Here is a 22,710-nt window from a genome sequence, read left to right as displayed (position 1 = left end):
TAGTGAGGACAGGACAGTCCAGACAGGGCCTCGTACAGATGTATATAGAGCCACTGTGAAGCAGGGTAAGTCAGAAAATACATCGGGGGTAGAAATGTGAAGCTAGATAACTGTCTAAATCAGGGCAGAACTGTAAACCTTATCAAAGCTCAATCAGTAACAAAACAAGTGCTAAATCAACAATCATGACTAGTTCACACACACACACACACACACCTCCTGACCAGCAGGACAGAATTTGGTATGTCATCAAATATGAAGTCCTGTCTGAAATAAACTATTCAGGCCTTGGTGAGCACTCTTTACAGGACTGTTGTTTCTGTATCAGTGTGTGTATAAAATATCTTCAATTATGTTAACTTTAAAAAAGACAACTTGGTAAATATCTGGAGAAGTATTTCCCTGCACATTGTTATTCATGACCTTGGACAGGTGTTCATATCTCAGTGCATTGTGCTTTATATCTGTATTGCTGATTAACACTGTTGGAAACGGCTAAACTTTGAACATTGAGATATTAACTAAATGATAAGGAGTGGAAGAGAATGGGTTTTATGTCAGAAGTTAAGGGTCCTCTGTAGAAAGCCAGAAGGCTTTGGAATGTGTTTGATGGAGGAGAGGAGAGCGACGTGTTGATATAGGGAAGACAGGTGGATATCTGTGGATTAGGTGAAGGAGGGGTTGAGGTCAGGAGGTGAGGTTTGAGGTCAGGTGGTGAGAACAAATTCCCTTAAGGGAGTAATAAGCGTTTGGTATCCTGTTACTCTCTTTCTGTTGAACAATAAGATGTAAGGATTGGACAGAAGGCGTGTCTTACGTAGGATGTATATAACTGTGATGGAGAGGAATGTTTTGCTGTCTGAATACAGCTGTGTCGACCCTTTGGGAAGAATTCAACTTGGTTAAAGCTTCTCTAGTGTCCGTGAGTTATTTAGATCTGTAAAATAAGAACCTAACAACACTAAGTGCTTACTATGCAGTAGCTAGGGGATTTCCAATGACACAGCCAAAACATTACATACAGTCGAGAAGAACTGAGAAGAACTACTGAATATAAGATCAGCGTCAACTCACCATCAGTACGACCAAGAATATGTTTTTCGCGACGCGGACCCTCTGTTCTGCCTTACAAACAGGACAACGGAGTGGATCCTATGCAGCGACCCAAAAAAACGACTCCGAAAGAGAGGGAAACGAGGCGGTCTTCTGGTCAGACTCCGGAGACGGGCACAGCGCGCACCACTCCCTAGCATTCTTCTTGCCAATGTCCAGTCTCTTGACAACAAGGTTGATGAAATCCGAGCAAGGGTAGCATTCCAGAGGGACATCAGAGACTGTAACGTCCTTTGCTTCACTGAAACATGGCTCACTGGAGAGACTCTATCCGAAGCGGTGCAGCCAACGGGTTTCTCCACACATCGCGCTGACAGAAACAAACATCTTTCTGGTAAGATGAGGGGCGGGGGCGTATGCCTCATGGCCAACGTGACATGGTGTGATAAAAGAAACATACAGGAACTCAAAGCCTTCTGTTCACCTGATTTAGAATTCCTCACAATCAAATGTAGACCGCATTATCTACCAAGAGAATTCTCTTCGATTATAATCACAGCCGTATATATCCCCCCCCCAAGCAGACACATCGATGGCTCTGAAGGAACTTTATTTAACTCTCTGCAAACTGGAAACGATTTATCCGGAGGCTGCATTCATTGTTGCTGGGGATTTTAACAAGGCTAATCTGAAAACAAGACTCCCCAAATTTTATCAGCATATCGATTGCGCAACCAGGGGAGGAAAGACCTTGGATCATTGTTACTCTAACTTCCGCGACGCATATAAGGCCCTGCCCGCCCCCCTTTCGGAAAAGCTGACCACGACTCCATTTTGTTGATCCCTGCCTACAGACAGAAACTAAAACAAGAGGCTCCCACGCTGAGGTCTGTCCAACGCTGGTCCGACCAAGCTGACTCCACACTCCAAGACTGCTTCCATCACGTGGACTGGGAGATGTTTCGTATTGCGTCAGATAACAACATTGACGAATACGCTGATTCGGTGTGCGAGTTCATTAGAACGTGGGTTGAAGATGTCGTTCCCATAGCAACGATTAAAACATTCCCTAACCAGAAACCGTGGATTGATGGCAGCATTCGTGTGAAACTGAAAGCGCGAACCACTGCTTTTAATCAGGGCAAGGTGTCTGGTAACATGACCGAATACAAACAGTGCAGCTATTCCCTCCGCAAGGCTATCAAACAAGCTAAGCGCCAGTACAGAGACAAAGTAGAATCTCAATTCAACGGCTCAGACACAAGAGGCATGTGGCAGGGTCTACAGTCAATCACGGACTACAGGAAGAAATCCAGCCCAGTCACGGACCAGGATGTCTTGCTCCCAGGCAGACTAAATAACTTTTTTGCCCGCTTTGAGGACAATACAGTGCCACTGACACGGCCTGCAACGAAAACATGCGGTCTCTCCTTCACTGCAGCCGAGGTGAGTAAGACATTTAAACGTGTTAACCCTCGCAAGGCTGCAGGCCCAGACGGCATCCCCAGCCGCGCCCTCAGAGCATGCGCAGACCAGCTGGCCGGTGTGTTTACGGACATATTCAATCAATCCCTATACCAGTCTGCTGTTCCCACATGCTTCAAGAGGGCCACCATTGTTCCTGTTCCCAAGAAAGCTAAGGTAACTGAGCTAAACGACTACCGCCCCGTAGCACTCACATCCGTCATCATTAAGTGCTTTGAGAGACTAGTCAAGGACCATATCACCTCCACCCTACCTGACACCCTAGACCCACTCCAATTTGCTTACCGCCCAAATAGGTCCACAGACGATGCAATCTCAACCACACTGCACACTGCCCTAACCCATCTGTACAAGAGGAATACCTATGTGAGAATGCTGTTCATCGACTACAGCTCGGCATTCAACACCATAGTACCCTCCAAGCTCGTCATCAAGCTCGAGACCCTGAGTCTCGACCCCGCCCTGTGCAACTGGGTACTGGACTTCCTGACGGGCCGCCCCCAGGTGGTGAGGGTAGGCAACAACATCTCTTCCCCGCTGATCCTCAACACTGGGGCCCCACAAGGGTGCGTTCTGAGCCCTCTCCTGTACTCCCTGTTCACCCACGACTGAGTGGCCACGCACGCCTCCAACTCAATCATCAAGTTTGCGGACGACACAACAGTGGTAGGCTTGATTACCAACAACAACGAGACGGCCTACAGGGAGGAGGTGAGGGCCCTCGGAGTGTGGTGTCAGGAAAATAACCTCACACTCAACGTCAACAAAACTAAGGAGATGATTGTGGACTTCAGGAAACAGCAGAGGGAACACCCCCCTATCCACATCGATGGAACAGTAGTGGAGAGGGTAGCAAGTTTTAAGTTCCTCGGCATACACATCACAGACAAACTGAATTGGTCCACACACACAGACAGCATCGTGAAGAAGGCGCAGCAGCGCCTCTTCAACCTCAGGAGGCTGAAGAAATTCGGCTTGTCACCAAAAGCACTCACAAACTTCTACAGATGCACAATCGAGAGCATCCTGGCGGGCTGTATCACCGCCTGGTATGGCAACTGCACCGCCCTCAACCGTAAGGCTCTCCAGAGGGTAGTGAGGTCTGCACAACGCATCACCGGGGGCAAACTACCTGCCCTCCAGGACACCTACACCACCCGATGTCACAGGAAGGCCATAAAGATCATCAAGGACATCAACCACCCGAGCCACTGCCTGTTCACCCCGCTATCATCCAGAAGGCGAGGTCAGTACAGGTGCATCAAAGCTGGGACCGAGAGACTGAAAAACAGCTTCTATCTCAAGGCCATCAGACTGTTAAACAGCCACCACTAACACTGAGTGGCTGCTGCCAACACACTGACACTGACTCAACTCCAGCCACTTTAATAATGGGAATTGATGGGAAATGATGTAAATATATCACTAGCCACTTTAAACAATGCTACCTTATATAAATGTTACTTACCCTACATTATTCATCTCATATGCATACGTATATACTGTACTCTATATCATCGACGGTATCCTTATGTAATACATGTATCACTAGCCACTTTATACTATGCCACTTTGTTTACATACTCATCTCATTTGTACATACTGTACTCGATACCATCTACTGTATCTTGCCAATGCTGCTCTGTACCATCACTCATTCATATATCCTTATGTACATATTCTTTATCCCCTTACACTGTGTACAAGACAGTAGTTTTGGAATTGTTAGTTAGATTACTTGTTATTACTGCATTGTCGGAACTAGAAGCACAAGCATTTCGCTACACTCGCATTAACATCTGCTAACCATGTGTATGTGAAACAAATACACAGTTGTGGAAAAAGTACTGAATTGTCATACTTGAGTAAAAGTAAAGATACCTTCATAGAAAATGGCACAAGTTAAAGTGAAAGTCAACCAGTAAAATATTACTTGAGTAAAAAGTATTTGGTTTTAAATATACTTAAGTATCAAAAGTAAATGTAATTTCTAAAATTTACTTAAGGATCAAAAGCAAAAGATTTTAAAAAATCTTTATATTAAGAAAATTAGACGCCACTATTTAAATTATGGATAACCAGCGGCGCACTCCAACACTCAGGCATCATTTACAAACAAAGCATTTAGTGAGTCCGTCAGATCAGAGGCAGTAGGGATGACCACAGATGTTCTCTTGATAAGTGTGTAAATTGGACCATTTTCATGTCCTGCTAAGTACTCAAAATGTACTTCTGGGTGTCAGGGAGTAGAAAGTCCATGTTCTTAAGGAATGTAGTGATGTAAAATAAAAAGTTGTCAACAATTTAGTCAAGTAAAGTACAGATACTGTACCTCAAAAAAGTAGTAATTTTAAGTATTTTTACTGCAAATAATGTACATTTACTTTTAATTAAAAGAGACTGTGTAAACTATTTATCTTTCACTCTCTCTACACCTCTCTACCTCCCTACCTCTCTACCTCTCATCTTTCACACACCAAAATGTTGCTACATCTTTTCAAATGTTTATTTAGTTGATGGCTCCAGAATTTTAGTACAATTGTGGTGTGACGTCTGCCTGAAAGTCACCTATAAAGTGTAATTAAAACATAACAGTATACAATATATTTCATGCATGTTGACTAAACATCAGATCATATCGTATTTCTACATAACATTAGTAATAACACTGTGGACTTTTTGGCTGGTGTTAAGGCAGCGCTTGTGTCAAACACACGTTCTTGGGCAATTTCGACTTGTAAAAGCCAGCGCTCTGCTATTTTCCAACCGTGTCTTATATCAGCTCTCTTGTGCTGAGGTGGGAGGGATGGAAATATTGTAGGTGTGTCTTTAAAAAACAATTTCAAGCATTTCAAGCAGTGGTGATATTTAACACTCACTGGTCGCTGGTCTTTGCGGTAACACAATTGGTTATGGCATCGATTTTGCCAGTGGAGGTGCACAGTAGTCTTGTAGACCATGATCTGGCAGAGTTACTCCGCCTCAAAAATTCAATTTGGCGAAATGCTTGGCACACACAAACTCAGGCTGACTGGCTCTTGTTCAGGCAAATGAGAAATAAGAGCACTCAGGCTATCCGGAAGGCCAAAGGAAGTTAGTTACTTTAAGTAGCAGTTCTCGCTCTCTGTTGATCTAATCTCAAGAATGAAACCTCCTCACAGCTGCCCATGTCCCTTTATGTTGATGATGTGTTTGTTACTTGACAAGGAGCACATGGCTGAGCTCTTTAAATCACCACTTCATTAAGTCAGCATTCCCATTTGACTCAGCCATGCCTCATTGCCTGTCCAACATTTCCTCATCTCCCACCCCTTCTAATGTGGCTAGCCCCAATGCTCCTCCCTCTTTTTCCCCTGCCCCGCTACAAAGTTTCTCCCTGCAGGCAGTCAGTGAGTCCGAGGTGCCAACGGAGCTCCTTAAACTTGACCCCCAAAAACCATCTGGGTCAGGTGGTTTAGATACATTCTTCTTTAAGGTTGCAGACCCTATCATCTCCAAGCTTATCTCTGACCTTTTTAACCTGTCTCTCCTCTCTGGGGAGGTTCCAATTGCTTGGAAGGCAGCCACGGTGCGTCCTTTATTTAAAGGGGAGATCAAGCTGATCCTAACTGTTATAGGACCATTTCTATTTTGCCATGTTTATCTAAAGTGTTGGAAAAACTGACTGGCTTTCTTGATGTCAATAGTATTTTCTCTGGTATTAAGTCTGGTTTCTGCTCAAAAAAAGCACACACATCCCTGGGTCTCTCCTCTTTTCAGTTCGCTGTATTGTGGGGATTGTGGGTATGGATTGAGTTACTTGTGCCAGTAGGGTGTGTGCTGAAATCCAACCCACACCAACACAGTAGACATATACATACATATACTGGTATGTCAAACGTTTGGATACACCTACTAATTTCTATTTTTTCTATTTTGTACAACTTAGAATAATAGTGAAGACATCAAAATGATGAAATAACACATATGGAATCATGTAGTAACCAAAAAAAGTGTTAAACAAAATATTTTAGATTCTTCAAAGTGCCACCCTTTGCCTTGATGAAAGCTTTGCACACTCTTGTCATTCTCTCAACCAGCTTCACCTGGAATGCTTTTCCAACAGTCTTGAAGGAGTTCCCACATGATGAACTTGTTGGCTTCTTTTCCTTCACTCTGCAGTCCAACTCATCCCAAACCATCTCAATTGGGTTGAGGTCAGGTGATTGTGAAGGCCAGGTTATTTGATGCAGCACTCCATCACTCTCCTTGGTCAAATAGCCCTTACACAGCCTGGAGGTGTGTTTTGGGTCATTATTCTGTTGAAAAACAAATGATAGTCCCACTAAGCACACCAGATGGGATGGAGTATTGCCGCAGAATGCTGTGGTAGCCATGCTGGTGAAGTGTGCCTTGAATTATAACTAAATCACTGACAGTGTCACCAGCAAAGCACCCCCACACCATCACACCCCCTCCTCCATACTTCACGGTGGGAAGCACACATACAGAGATCATCCATTCACTTTCCAAAAATCTCAAATTGGGACTCATCACACCAAAGGACACATTTCCACCGGTCTAATGTCCATTGCTTGTGTTTCTTGGCCCAAGCAAGTCTCTTCCTCTTATTGGTGTCCTTTAGTAGTGGTTTCTTTGCAGCAATTTGACCATAAAGGCCTGATTCATGCAGTATTCTCTGAACAGTTGATGTCGAGATGTGTCTGTTACTTTAAGTCTGTGCAGCATTTATTTGGGCTGCAATCTGAGCTGCAGTTTACTCTAATGAACTTAACATCTGCAGCAGAGGTAACTCTGGCTCTTCCTTTCCTGTGGCGGTCCTCATGAGAAGCAGTTTCATCATAGCCCTTGATGGTTTTTGCGACAACACCTGAAGAAACATTCAAAGTTCTTAAAATTTTGGGATTTGACCTACATATCTTAAAGTAATGATGGACTATAATTTCTCTTTGCTTATTTGAGCTGTTTGAAGCTGCTCCAAAACATCACATCACAGGGGAAAAAGAGGTATTTGGAGTGGACTTCAAGTCCGACTCAGGAGGCCTGCACATCATCCACCGCTTCGGAGTATAATGTTCAGTCTCTGGATAATAAAGTAGACGAGCTCAGGGAGAGGATCTTCCAGAGAGGCATCAAGGATTGCATCATACTCTGTTTCACGAAAACATCACTCTCTCAGTATATCATCTCCCCGTCCTTACAGCCAGCTGGGTTCTCAGTATTTTGCTCAAACAGGAATAAATAACTATCAGGGAAGAAGAAAGGCAGGGGTGTATGTTTCATGATCAACTACTCATGATGTGATTGTGATAACATACAGAAACTCAAGTCCTTTAGTTCACCCGAAGTAGAAGACCTCACAATCAAATGCCAATTGTATTATGGGGCGTACACATCACTGACATTCTGATATGGTCCACCCACACAGACAGTGTGGTGAAGAAGGCGCAACAGCGACTCTTCAACCTCTGGAGGCTGATCAATTTTTGTCTTGGCCCCTAAAACCCTCACTAACTTTTACAGATGCACAATTGAGAGCATCTTGTCAGGCTGTATCACCGCCTGCTATGGCAAATTAACTGCCGCAGGGGCTCTCAAGAGGGTGGTGCGGTCTGCCCAAAGCATCACCAGGGGCAAAATACCTGCCCTCCAGGACACCTACAGCAGCCGATGTCACAGCAAGGCCAAAAAGATAATCAAAGACAACAACCACCCAAGCCAAGGCCTGTTCACCCCTCTATCATCCAGAAGGTGTGGTCAGTACAGGTGAATCAAAGCTGGGACCAAGAGACTGAAAAACAGCTTCTATCTCAAGGCCATCCAACTGTTAAATAGCCATCACTAGCCGGCTTCGACGCGGTTACGTAACCCTGCACCTTAGAGGGGCGGCAGGTAGCTTCGTGGTTAGAGAGTTCGGCAAGTAACCGAAAGGTTGCCAGATCGAATTGCCGAGCTGACAAGGTAAACATCTGTTGTTTTGCCCCTGAACAAGGCAGTTAACCCACTGTTCCCAGGTCATCATTGTAAATATGAATTTGTTCTGAACTGACTTGCCTAGTTAAATAAAATAAAATAAAAAAAGAGGCTGCTGCATAATATACTTGGAATTACAGGCCACTTTAATAATTGAACACTAGTCGTTTAAATAACTTTTAAATACTGCTTTACTCATCTCATACTGTATTCAATTCTATTGTACTTTATAGTTAAGACTTTTTTTCTGTATTATTGACTGTATGTTTGTTTTATTCCATGTGTAACTCTGTGTTGTTATTTGTGTCGCACTGCTTTGCTTTATCTTGGCCAGGTCGCAGTTGTAAATGAGAACTTGTTCTCAACTGGCCTACCTGGTTAAATAAAGGTGGGAAAAAAATCAATAATAATTTTAGACAATGCTACTCCGACATTGATCAATCTAATATTTATATATTTCTTAATGACATTATTTTACTTTTAGATTAGTTTGTAATGTTGTGATATGTTAGATACTTCTCCACTGTTGGAGCTAGGAACACGTGTTTCACTACACCCACAATAACATCTGCTAAATATGTATACGTGACCAATAACATTGGATTTCATTTTCATTTCAAGTCACTGAGCTCTTCAGTAAAGGCCAATCTACCACCAATGTTTGTGTCTGGAGATTTCTCATAATTGTGGTTGAAAATAACAAAAACACTTCTGACAGCACTGAACCTATAGCGCTACCGTAAGCAAAAAGATTTACCATTACCTTCGGTTTGTTAAAATAGAGCCCTGTATCTTATCTAATCTGGTTATCTCCCTTAAGGTTCAGTAAACTAATAGTAATGTTTGGTTAGCGCTGCTATCGGTACAGGGGAGTAGAGGCTTGCCTGCACACTGAATAGAGAATGTGGAGTCAGGGGAAAAAGAAGCTGATAGTCACCTCCTTAAGTCTGATAAGGGATGTGAACACACACTCACGCGTACCCATATCACACCCGCTTGCATTCATGTGTGCACATATGTGTGTTTGGTACAGTATATAAGATCAGTCCTGACCCAAGCTAAGGTGTATCCACCACTGGCTGTGATTTCAGGAGTGACCATGAAGTGTCTGGTTATTGTGCTGGTATGTGCTGTGCTCGCTGAGGGAATCCACAGGTTAGTACTCATTTGATTTATTTTTCACTCCATCCAGTTGCTCTTTTTCCCTAAATTCTCCCTAAAAACACAATTTTCTTTTCTCATCTCTCATAGTCAATGATAACGCCTTGTCGCTCTCTCTACCTATTTGCATTTGCAGAGTTCGACTTCATATCTGAGTGTATCTATGTTCTTGTTACCCTAGGATCCCTCTGGTGAAGCATAAGTCAATCCGTGAGAGAATGATGGAGAACGGAGAACGCCTGCCCTACCAAGACCCCGCTCTCAAATACTTTCCTGACGAGTTCGCTGGCTCCGCCACCATGTACATCAACAACTACGCAGACGTAAATACATGCTATAATACACAAGCTTATGGTCTATCTAGAATGTTACTCAATGTCCTGTCTATATCTGTCTATGTCCACACTAGTCTATTTTCATATTCCAGAATGAAATGTTATGATGTAGGCTAACGTAGAAAATGTGAATTGTAGGTCTAACTAGATAACAACCATGTCAAGATAACATCTAACTCCATGAAGTAGAGTCTAAACCACGCCAACCACTCTAGATCTGATGTGTTGTTGTATGAATGTATTAGCAGCACCTCTATCTTTTGTCAACTGTACTTTCCCTGTTGTGTTTTCCAGACCACCTACTATGGAGCCATCACCATCGGTACTCCCCCCCAGTCCTTCCAGGTGTTGTTTGACACTGGCTCTGCCAACCTGTGGGTTGACTCTGTACTCTGCAACACTCAGGCCTGCAGTGAGTACAGCTGGATAGCTTCATGACAATATTACAACTATCTACTATGTGTATCAATTACCTACTACTTCCTCAACATTAAATGTTACTAACTGTACTACTACTTTTACTACTACAACAGTACTTCTACTACTATCAGAGATATTTAAGTCCAATATCACTTCTACACACTTACCAGATAAATACATTGTAGACAGTATCTTTCCTCTTTAAGTTGTTTGTGTCCCTTCCTCCTGCAGACACCCACACAAAGTTCAACCCCCAGCAGTCGTCCACCTACTCAGCTAATGGGCAAACTTTCTACCTGCCCTACGGAGCTGGCAGTCTCAGTGGAGTCTTCGGATATGACACCGTCAACGTGAGTCCCACCATAACAACCTTACAAATACTTAACTACTTCTACCACAGTTATTCTTCACTACATGCAATAAAAAGCCACAACAGATACAGCCATGTACATGTACTTCCATTCTAATAAAACCAGTGTTTCCATGATGCTGAGTGAGTGTGTTGTTTGTCACCTCTTTAGGTCGGTGGTATTGTCATCAACAACCAGGAGATTGGTCTGAGTACTGACGAGCCAGGTCAGAATTTTGTTGTGGCCCAGTTTGATGGTATCCTTGGCCTGTCCTACCCTTCCATCTCAGCCGGACAAGAGACTCCCGTCATGGACAACATGATGTCTCAGAACCTTCTACAGGCTAACATATTTGCATTCTACCTGACCAGGTCAGTACTCCTACCATCACTTATACCACATATCTACCACACATATACCACTACCCCTACTTACCACACATATACCACTACCACTACTTACCACACATATACCACTACCACTACTTACCACACATATACCACTACCACTACTTACCACACATATACCACTACAGATGTCAGATCTTAATTGGACCCCTTTCGCAGAAAGAGGAAAATAATCCTGCAGAAGGAGGATTTGAATATTTGAAGAATGATTTAGAACTGTTCCAGTGGGAAGCTGGAAGTGTGTTTGTACACAAAGCAGTACCATACCTACATTCTACCTTATGTAGGCTACGTGAAGGCTACGGCGTCTCGTGTTCATTCTGACGTGGATTAGAATAAACGGCCATATTCTTAAGGGGTAGATGTATTTTCATTAGAGAAAATATGTTGTTTTACATGAACTGTTTTATTATATGTTGAAGGAAAGCAATAGGCAGAATTAATCACCGTTTTCCTCAAATCCTGTGTGATCCAGCGGTTACAGCCACTGACCCCGGTACATACATGTCAGAGTCGGCATGGGTTCAAATTAGGCCCACTGCCCTTTGACTCATGGATCAATGTCTATTTTTGACACATTCATTTTGCGTGGTTACATGATTAAAACAGAAACAACTCAATGGTTAACAGTTCAGGAATTAATTCAGTTGTTAAGTTTAGGGCTATGGTTTGGGGAAGGCTTAAAACAAAATAAAACAAAATGAAGGGCCTATGTATCATCAGTATTCAGAATATTCTTAACGCTCGCTAGAACATTGTGATCTGCCATAAGCAGCTCACTCCGAACCTCATGAGTTTGCATCCAATGCTGAGTGATCAGGTGACCAGCCTGAGACGACATTAGACCAACAAGTTAATTGCATTTATTTAAATGTGTTCAAGAAGTAAAATGAATCAACAAAATCATCTTCGATAGGCTCAAATGTATGAACAACTTGACAGCTTTAAGAAATGAAATATTAAAAGGCACACAGTACAGGCTTCCAATTCACACCAAGGACTAGAACTATAATCACAAATAATACATAGCCGAACTATAAAACACGGACAAGCATCCACCCTGGAGGAAGGTTTATCGTTCTACAGTAGGCCTACATCTGTCAATCAGATGATGGTCCAAATCAGCTCATCATCTCAGCCAGGGAACAAACAGTAGCGCTTTTCACACTTCATTTATTACCACTCCCTAAAGGACCATGTCAGTGTTACCTTAGTCCTGCTTGCGACCAAAGTGTTTCAAGATATGTTCACCCTCTGGTTGGTATTGTCATCCGAACAACAGAGTACTTTTTGAACAGACTACAGGTGATTTATCAATTTGATAAGCATTCCATACAATAGAAATAAAGTATCCACTGTGGGAATTGACACGACACTAATGTTGGTGTAGCCCCTTAGTTACAATTTTAATGTATAACACTGACATGTATCCAAAAGTGTCTGATATGGTCATTTATAATTAACATCGGGGGTTAAATATCCTTAGATATTGTGTGTAAATAAATGTAGTAAATTGGGGGGGATTTGAGATATTTGTGCCAGAAAGGTATGGCCTGGAATGGTAGGGTTATACGTGCTCGCTGAAGGCAGAAGCCCTAACCCACTTCACCCCACGATTTAACTAAATTTTGAACTTAGGACACACTTGAAACTTCTCATAGCCTAGTGGAGACCAATATCGATCTTCTGTTAATACGCTATATCAAACGACAGTTGTTTATGTATATGACTGCATTTCAGATACATGTTTGTACATTTTAATGTTGCAGTAATTTGACCCAGACCTAACGTTTCAGCAAGCGAGAGGATTTTGATATTTAAATAGCAAGCCCTGATCGACTGCCCCGGCATGGACAGAAAGACAATTGCTCTTTTTACAGGGACCCACAAGGCTCATTTGTATTTCCTGATGCAGCAGAAAAATGAGCAGTGACAAAAAAATGAACAAGTTAAGATCTGACATCTGTACCCCTACCACTACTTACTTACCACACATATAATGTACTACTACCGGATTTAATTAAAAAAATACACACAGATATCACAGAACATTCTGCAAGCCAATGTGTTCTTCGCTTTCTAGTTGACCAGGAAATATACTTAAAAAATGTACTTACTTAATGATGTACATAATCAATGTTATATTCATTATTCCTGCTCCAGAAACTATATCACTGATATAAGGAACAATATTTTTGAGGAAAAAATCTTCCTGCCAAACGCCTACTTTATTTGTAAAACTGTTAGATGACTTAAAACTCTTTTTCTGTGCAGCGACGGCCAGCAGGGCAGTGAGCTGTCGTTCGGAGGAGTGGACAACACCAAGTATCAGGGTCAGATCTACTGGACTCCCGTCACCTCCCAGACATACTGGCAGATCGGCATCCAAGGGTCAGGATCAACCACACCAACCAAACATACTTAACCATACACTGACATCAGAACCACCAAGAGACTGGAAAAGCTGGGATGAAAAATGTCTAAGGCCGCTGTCAATGTCTGTCTGTCTAACACTAACCCTTGTACATCTCCAGGTTCCAGATCAACGGTCAGGAGACAGGGTGGTGTGGGCAGGGCTGCCAGGCCATCGTGGATACAGGCACCTCCATGCTGACTGCACCCAGCCAGATCATGGGAACGCTGATGCAGTCCATTGGCGCCCAGCAGGACCAGTACGGACAGGTAGCAGGAAGCCATTATAAACCATCACAGACCAGTACTAACTGACACCATAAAACAGTGTAATCCAGAAAGTAGAGGTTGGGGAAACCAGTGCAGACCAGAGTAAACCAGTACAGGGATATTTTGTGTCACTCATGTCTGTGAATTGTTTGTTGATGCAGTACACAGTGAACTGTAACCAGATCAACAGCCTGCCTACTCTCACCTTCACCATCAATGGAGTCAACTTCCCCCTGCCGCCATCTGCATACATTCAGCAGGTAAGTTAGTGTGTCGTGTGTGTGTGTTTGTGCGTGTCTGTCCGTGTTACTATCTATGACTGATGTTAGGATAATGAAGGCCATTTTAGATGGCTCAAGCTGGTCCATAAGCCTTGTACATGCCTAAGCCATGTGTCAGTAGTGCATGTGTGTTTATCTGCCTGTGTGTGTGTGTGTGTATTGCACTCAACATGCGTGTTCTCCTCTCTATCCAGAACAACCAGGTCTGTTCCGTGGGGATCACCCCCACCTACCTGCCGTCCCAGAACGGACAGCCCCTGTGGATTTTGGGAGATGTATTCCTCATGCAGTACTACTCCGTCTACGACCGCACAAACAACCAAGTGGGCTTTGCCACCGTAGCCTAAACCTGACCAACATGACCATGACCGCAAACCCAACACAGACACCGACCGTTCTTAGAAGTCTACCACCCCAAAACTCACACAGTATCTATTCCACCTCTGGCCATTCTAGAACATCAATCACCAATGGAAACTATTCTGAATCACTCATAACAACCACTCTGGTTATTTTAGAACACATATTACCCATGGCAACCACTCTGGTCATTATAATACACATATTACCCATGGCAACCACTCTGGTCATTATAATACACATATTACCCATGGCAACCACTGTGGGTCAGTTTGGCTTTGGTCCAGTGTGGTTAAAGCAAGCATCGACATCATTGGGTTAAAGCTGTGGTCTTTGTTAGATGACATCTGCTAATATATTCAGTTGAGCTGTAAGGTTATTTCCTTTCTACTCTGGCATTGCAACGACAACCTCCTAGTTCCCAGACAACATCGGATGTGAACACAGGTTCAGCCATGTTGCTGATTGCATCATGATAATGAGTGAAAAAGTAAATGACTTACAGAAACACAGTGAAATATGAAAATATGATTTTGGACACTTAAATGCATTTCATCTCAAGACTGGATGTATTTGGTGTTTGTTTAGCTTCCATGTAGACTGAATAAACTATTGAAGTGCACAATAATCGTGTTTGTTTTGAATCACTGTATTTGACACATCAAGCTCATGATGCCTGTAAGACTGAAATCACACCTCACATTCACCACTGACTGTTACCAGAAACTGAAACAAAAAACAACAAGAGCAGCTTTACCCAATTGGAGCCTGTAAATATATCCAACCATCTACACATCATACATGTAGAAATATTTATCACATAATGGCAGTGATAACTAAATATCAAGTCAAATATGCCATCTGTAATGAACACGAGGGGAGACAGAGAGCTGGTTTCAAGCGCAGGGCGCAGCAGGTGTTTATTCCAAAGGAACACAGGAGGAGGCAGGTAGCTGGGTCCAGGGGCAGGCAGAAGGTCATACACAGGGGTTCAAAAGGGCAACAGTGCAGGCAGGGAAAAGGCTAGTAACGTAGTCCGGGAGATCAGGCAATAGTTTGATAACAGGAAATCCGATAGGCTAAAGTACAGGCAGAGAATAGAAAAAAAGGCGTTGTTAGTGAGGCAGGCAAATCTATCATACACGGGAGGAGAAAATCACGGGAAAAACAGAGTTACGAAAGACGTGTGTCACAAAACAAACAATACCTCACAGTGATGGGGTGTGAAGAACTGAACTAAATAGTGTGTGATAATGACATACAGGTGTGTGAACAAGTGATCAGAATTCAGGTGGTTGGGATCTGGAGAGTGAGCTGCGTTCAGGGGATCTATGTGTTTGAGAGTGTGAGCTGGAAAGTGGGCTGGAAAGTGAGCTGCGTTCAGGGGGGGATCTAGGTGTTTGAGAGTGTGAGCTGGAAAGTGGGCTGGAAAGTGAGCTGAGTTCAGGGGGGGATCTAGGTGTTTGAGGGTGTAAGTTGGAAGCAGATGTTACACCATCTGTTAAGTCCTAAGTATCCTCCCTGTGAAAATGACTTTAATGAAAGCTTAAACATTTCATTTCAGGGGCTGGTGTGTGTGTGCATGTTTTTGTTTGTTTCCACGCACACACACACACACACACAGGCTTAAACTGATTGTCAGGAGCAGAGATAGCAGAGACACACACGTACACACACGTTTGTGACACACACACACCAATTTGTGATTTCACCCCCAGTCCTCATGTACCTGACCCCTCCACCCTTCAAAAGGGGAGCATCTCTCTGACTCATGTCCACACAGATTGCTCCAACCCTGGGAAAGCCTCATTCACCAGACACACAAGACACAAGAACTCACACACTCTCCATTTATTGCATTGATCTCTAAGCAGACAGAGGAGTTCAGCACTATTCTCTATTTTTTCAGGTCCCCAGTTTAAAGACACAACAGTGCTTAAATGAGCTCATCATCCTGTTTCCTTAGTTTCTATAAAGCATCTGTATATCTGTGGTCCATTAGTTCAAACAGAGGCTCAACTCTCTACTCAGCTCTCTACTCCATTAGTAAGAGACTGTGTGAGGCTCAGAGGGAAATGCTGCATTGCAGGTTTTCTAGTGAGGACAGGACAGTCCAGACAGGGCCTCGTACAGATGTATATAGAGCCACTGTGAAGCAGGGTAAGTCAGAAAATACATCGGGGTGAAGCTAGATATGTGAAGCTAGAAATGTGAAGCTAGATAACTGTCTAAATCAGGGCAGAACTGTAAACCTTATCAAAGCTCAATCAGTAACAAAATCAGTGCTAAATCAACAATCATGACTAGTTCACACACACACACACACACACACACACACACACACACACACACACACACACACACACACACACACACACACACACACACACACACACACACACACACACACACACACACACACACACACACACACACACACACACACACACACACACACACACACACACACACACACAACCTCCTGACCAGCAGGACAGAATTTGGTATGTCATCAAATATGAAGTCCTGTCTGAAATAAACTATTCAGGCCTTGGTGAGCGCTCTTTACAGGACTGCTGTTTCTGTATCAGTGTGTGTATAAAATATCTTCAATTATGTTAACTTTAAAAAAGACAACTTGGTAAATATCTGGAGAAGTATTTCCCTGCACATTGTTATTCATGACCTTGGACAGGTGTTCATATCTCAGTGTATTGTGCCTTATATCTGTATTACTGATTAACACTAAGTGCTTATTATGCAGTAGTACTAGGGGATTTCCAATGACACAGCCTTCTCCACTCTTTCAGTGCCATTTTGAAACAAATACACAGTTGAAGTACTCAAAAGTCATACTTGAGTAAAAGTAGAAAATGGAAAATGACTCAAGTTAATCTAAGTCACCCAGTAAAATACTACTTCTGTCCCGACTTCTACCGAAGTCGGTTCCTCTCCTTGTTCGGGCGGTGTTCAGCGGTCGACATCACCGGTCTTCTAGCCATCGCCGATCCATTTTTCATGTTCCATTTGTTTTGTTTTGTTTTCACAAACCTGGTTTCAATTCCCTAATTACAAGTTGTACATGTTCCCTCGGTTTCCCCCATGTCCTTGTTGGGAATTGTTTATTTGTAAGTACTCGTGCTGTGTGTTACTGGTGCGCTACGGGTTTTGTACCCATGTGTTTGTTGTTTTGTATGCCGTTAGTTTTATATATTAAACTGCTCCGGCTATACACCAAGTTCTGCTCTCCTGCCTTCCCTGCCATCAGCACCCCTTACAATTTCAGTAAAAGTCTAAAAGTATTTGGTTTTAATACATTTAAGAAACAAAAGTAAATGTACTTGCTAGAATATGCTTAAGTATCAAAAAATGAGATTACAGTCATTTAGCAGCAATTTACAGTAATGAGGTCATTCATTTTCATACTTCATTTCATAGAGCTCCATCATGGGAATAGAACCCACAACCTTCTCGTTGCAAGCGCCATGGTCTACCAACTGAGCTACAGCAAAAGTAAAATACTAAATCATTTCAAATTCCTTAAATTAGGAAAATCAGACTATTTTTTTTATTTATTTTTGTGTCTTTTGTATTTACGGATAACCAGCGGCACACTCCAACACTCAGCCATCATTTACAAACGAAGCATTTAGTGAGTCCGTCAGATCAGAGGCAGTAGGGATGACCACAGATGTTCTCTTGATAAGTGTGTAAATTGGACCATTTTCGTGTCCTGTTAAGTATTAAAAATGTAACGAGAACTTTTGGATGTCAGGGACAATGTAAAGAGTAAAAAGTACATTTTCTTTGGTAATGTAGTCAAATTAAAAGCTGACAAAAATATAAATAGTGAAGTAAAGTACAGCTACTTCAAAAAGACTACTTAAGTAGTACTTTAAAGTACTTTTACTTAAGTACTTCACACCACTGCGAATATATTTACTTTTAATTGAGACAGGCGAAATGGTGTAAACTCTTTATCTCCTCTCTTTCATCTCTCTCTTTCTTTATCATTTCTCTCTCTACCTCTCATCTTTCACACACCAAAATGTTGCTACATCTTTTCAAATGTTTATTTATTTGATGGATCCAGAATTCTAGTACAATTGTGGTGTGACGTCTGCCTGAAAGTCACCTATAAAGTGTAATTAAAACATACAGTATGTATACAGTATTTCACCGATGTTGATTAAACATCAGATCATATTGTATTTCTAAATACCATTAGTAATAACACTGTGGACTCTATTTTTGGCTGGTGTTAAGGCAGCGCTTGTGTCAAGCACGCTCTTGGGCAATTTCGACATGTAAAAGCCAGCGACATGTAAAAGCCAGCGTCTTATATCAGCTTGCTTATGCTGAGGTGGGAGGGGTGGAAATACTGTAGGTGTGTCTTTATAAATGTGTGCCAAAGTGCCAATTCCCAGCAGTGCTACTGATGATATTTAATACTAACTGGTTGCTGGTCTTGGCAGTAACGCAGTTGGTTATGGCATCGATTTTGCTAGAAGAGGCGCACAGTAGCCTAATCAGTAGCCTAATCAGTAGCCTATAACCAATGTCTTATTCAAAAAATAATGAGCAGCAAAACAGTCAGACATTCACGTTTTTTATTTTTATTGGACATTATTTTTCTGATCGCTGTCCTTGGTAGCCTCGGCTATTGACCGGTTTGTTTACCTTTCAAATGTCAAGGTCACTAACAGTTTATATAAATGGTGATGGTAGGCTAATGTTATTATAGAGTTTAACGTTTGGCATTGTCCAATCGTTCATGGCTCGAATATGCAGTGCATTTAAGAAATGTGAATGCAATGTGTGTAGACAAATATTTCCATGTTAAAGTCAATAACAAAAACCACATTGGCTACATGTTTGGTTTAACTAGGCCTATTTAGGGTTACTGTATACTATTTAATAAACTGTGTTCAATAGATAGGAAAAACATCAATGCCTCAGGTCGAAGAGCCCTTAGTCCTACATGTGTACAAATTGCCTTATGCTCATAGAAACAAGACATTCGATTTATGATATCGTGTTTTTGACCCAATCCTTTTAAGAAACATTGCTGTTTTAAAAACAGATTCATTGTTTTTCGTTTAATTTGATTAAAAACCAAACTTATTAGAAAGATTCACCATCCATGAGTTTATGTTGAGAACGGACATGGCTCGAATACAACGGAATATCTTCTGCTATTTCTGGAGAAGTTCAAATATGATGTAAAACTAATTCTCTGATAATTTACACATCAAAGAAAAGTGTTGTTGTACATAGTAAAGAAAAGTGTTGTTGTACATAGTAAAGAAAAGTGTTGTTGTACATAGTAAAGAAAAGTGTTGTTGTACATAGTAAAGAAAAGTGTTGTTGTACATAGTAAAGAAAAGTGTTGTTGTACATAGTAAAGAAAAGTGTTGTTGTACATAGTAAAGAAAAGTGTTGTTGTACATAGTAAAGAAAAGTGTTGTTGTACATAGTAAAGAAAAGTGTTGTTGTACATAGTAAAGAAAAGTGTTGTTGTACATAGTAAAGAAAAGTGTTGTTGTACATAGTAAAGAAAAGTGTCCCAGCTCAACAAAATCGTCTTTCCTGGTTTACCACGGCAAATATCCTGTGGCAATTTCCCGACACTTTGTATGAATTTAAACTAATGTTGGTGTAGCCTACTGTTATTGTTTTATTTGTTTCCTATTTATGGTATCAAAAAGTGCCTGGTATGGTCATTTCTTATCAAGATCAGGGGTACAATATCCTAGACTGTCCATATTTGAAATGTGTAACAAAACAAAGTAAATTGTGGGGATTGAGTTACTTGTGCCAGAGGGGTGTGGGCAGGAATCAAACCCAAGCCAACACGGTAGACATATACAGTACCAGTTTGGACACACCTACTCGTTGCTTTATTTTTACTATGTTCTACAACTTAGAATAATAGTGAAGACATCAAAACTATGAAAAAACAAATATGGAATCGTATAACAAAAATATATTTTAGAATTTACGTTCTCCACCCTTTGCCTTGATGACAGCTTTGCACACTCTTGGCATTCTCTCAACCAGCTCCATGAGGAATGCTTTTCCAAAAGTCTTGAAGGAGTTCCCACATATGCTGAGAACATGTTGGCTGCTTTCCCTTTACTCTGTGGTCCAACTCATCCCAAACCATCTCAATTGGGTTGAGGTCGGGTGATTGTGGGTGATTGATGCAAGACTCCATCACTCTCCTTGCTCAAATAGCCCTTACACCGCCTGGAGGTGTGTTTTGGGTCATTGTCCTGTAGAAAAATAAATGATAGTCCCACTAAGCGCAAACCAGATGGGAAGGCATATCACTGCAGAATGCTGTTGAAGCCATGCTGGTTAAGTGTGCCTTGAATTGAAAATAAATCACTGACAATGTCACCAGCAAAGCACCCCCACACCATCACACCTCCTCCTCCACGCTTTACGGTGGGAACCACACATGCGGAGATCATCCGTTCACCTACTCTGCGTCTCACAAAGACACAGAGTTTGGAACCAAAATTTGGACTTATCACACCAAAGGACAAATTTCAAACGGTCTAATGTCCATTGCTCATGTTTCTTGGCCCAAGCATGTCTCTTCTTCTTATTGGTGTCCTTCAGTAGTGGTTTCTTTGCAGCAATTTGACCATGAAGGCCTGATTCACACAGTCTCCTCTTAACAGTTGATGTTGAGATGTGTCTGTTACTCTGTGAAGGATTTGCAGTTGAAGTCGGAAGTTTACATACACCTTAGCCAAATACATTTAAACTCAGTTTTTCACAATTCCTGACATTTAATCCTAGTAAAGATTCCCTGTCTTAGGTCAGTTAGGATCACCATTTTATTTTAAGAATGTGAACTGTCAGAATAATAGTAGAGAGAATTATTTAATTCAGCTTTTATTTCTTTCATCACATTCCCATTGATTCAGAAGTTTACATACACTCAATTAGTATTTGATTGGCATTGCCTTTAAAATGTTTAACTTGGGTCAAATGTGTCAGGTAGCCTTCCACAAGCTTCCCACAATAAGTTGGGTGAATTTTGGCCCAAGAGAATAGCTAATTGGCGAGTAGGTCAGTGGACAATGACACCTTAGCCAGCACAGTCTGTTCAGATTTAATGATAGCCGCCATTACCATGGCTAGGTCGGGGGATCAGAGTCCGTGTCAGGTGAGCCTGAGACTTCAGCAGAGGCCTGCTCTTTTGTGGCCCGCGGCCGTTGTGGTCTCAACATTTTATGATTAAAAGGGAAAAAAAGATCTGGGAAAAAAAGATAGATTAGTAAATTGGGTTCGATTCCAAATTAAATGTTACAAAATCAACACGTGGGGAGGTGTTGGTCAAGTATTAATTGTAAATTGTTCGCCCTGGATAATAGGAGCACCGAGAAAACGCATCTTCCCATGTTGCTTCTCACCAGCGCCCCATATGTACATATTCTTATTCCATCCCTTTAGATTTGTGTGTATTAGGTAGTTGTTGTGGAAATGTTAGATTACTTGTTAGATATAACTGCACTGTCAGAATTAGAAGCACAAGCATTTTGCTACACTCGCATTAACATCTGCTAACCATCTGTATGTGATCAATAAAATTATCAAACTTGATTTGATGAAACTGGTTCTCATGAGGACCGCCACAGGAAAGGAAGACCCAGAGTTATCTCAGCTGCAGAGGACAAATTCATTAGCACCTCAGATTGCAGCCCAAATACAGTTGAAGTCGGAAGTTTACATACACTTAGGTTGGAGTCATTAAAACTCATTTTTCAACCACTACACAAATTCCTTGTGTTTTGGCAACTCGGTTAGGAAATCTACTTTGTGCATAACACAAGTCATTTTTCCCAAAATTGTTAACAGACAGATTATTTCACTTCTAATTCACTGTATCACAATTGCAGTGGGTCAGAAGTTTACAAACACTAAGTTGAATATGCCTTTAAGCAGCTTGGAAAATTCCAGAAAATGATGTCATGGCTTTAGAAACTTCTGATGGGCTAATTGACATAATTTTAGTCAATTGGATGTAGACCTCCACAAGTCTGGTTCGTCCTTGGGAGCAATTTCCAAATTCCCAAAAGTACCACGATCATCTGTACAAACTATAGTACGCAAGTATAAACACCATGGCTGTTATGCTCGTCGTTTGAATGAGGAGACCAAGGTGCAGCGTAGTAGGCGAACATCTTAC

General features: G+C 41.9%; 2 protein-coding genes across 3 annotated transcripts in view; one reads left to right on the top strand and one right to left on the bottom strand.

Moving 5' to 3' along the window:
- LOC139382313 (C-Jun-amino-terminal kinase-interacting protein 2-like) overlaps nucleotides 1–22,710 on the bottom strand; it is a 140,074-nt gene that overhangs the window by 78,925 nt on the left and 38,439 nt on the right. The gene's annotated exons all lie outside the window — the stretch shown is intronic.
- On the top strand, nucleotides 9,598–15,124 carry LOC139382300 (gastricsin-like). Its single transcript, XM_071126191.1, has 9 exons — nucleotides 9,598–9,666; nucleotides 9,854–9,995; nucleotides 10,302–10,419; nucleotides 10,659–10,777; nucleotides 10,949–11,148; nucleotides 13,459–13,575; nucleotides 13,719–13,866; nucleotides 14,028–14,126; nucleotides 14,342–15,124. The coding sequence occupies exons 1-9, from the start codon at nucleotides 9,611–9,613 to the stop codon at nucleotides 14,492–14,494; spliced, it is 1,152 nt and encodes a 383-aa protein (XP_070982292.1). The 5' UTR covers nucleotides 9,598–9,610; the 3' UTR covers nucleotides 14,495–15,124.

Source organism: Oncorhynchus clarkii, chromosome 2 (assembly GCF_045791955.1).
Source record: "Oncorhynchus clarkii lewisi isolate Uvic-CL-2024 chromosome 2, UVic_Ocla_1.0, whole genome shotgun sequence".
NCBI lineage: Eukaryota > Metazoa > Chordata > Actinopteri > Salmoniformes > Salmonidae > Oncorhynchus > Oncorhynchus clarkii.
This window is presented reverse-complemented; position numbering and strand designations above follow the sequence as displayed.

Excerpts from the sequence above, each read along its gene's own strand:
- LOC139382300 (XM_071126191.1), top strand. The coding sequence starts at position 9,611 with ATGAAGTGTCTGGTTATTGTGCTGGTATGTGCTGTGCTCGCTGAGGGA. Across the intron at positions 9,996-10,301 it reads ACATCAACAACTACGCAGAC|ACCACCTACTATGGAGCCAT; the intron begins GTAAATACATGC and ends TGTGTTTTCCAG. Across the intron at positions 11,149-13,458 it reads TTTGCATTCTACCTGACCAG|CGACGGCCAGCAGGGCAGTG; the intron begins GTCAGTACTCCT and ends TTTTCTGTGCAG.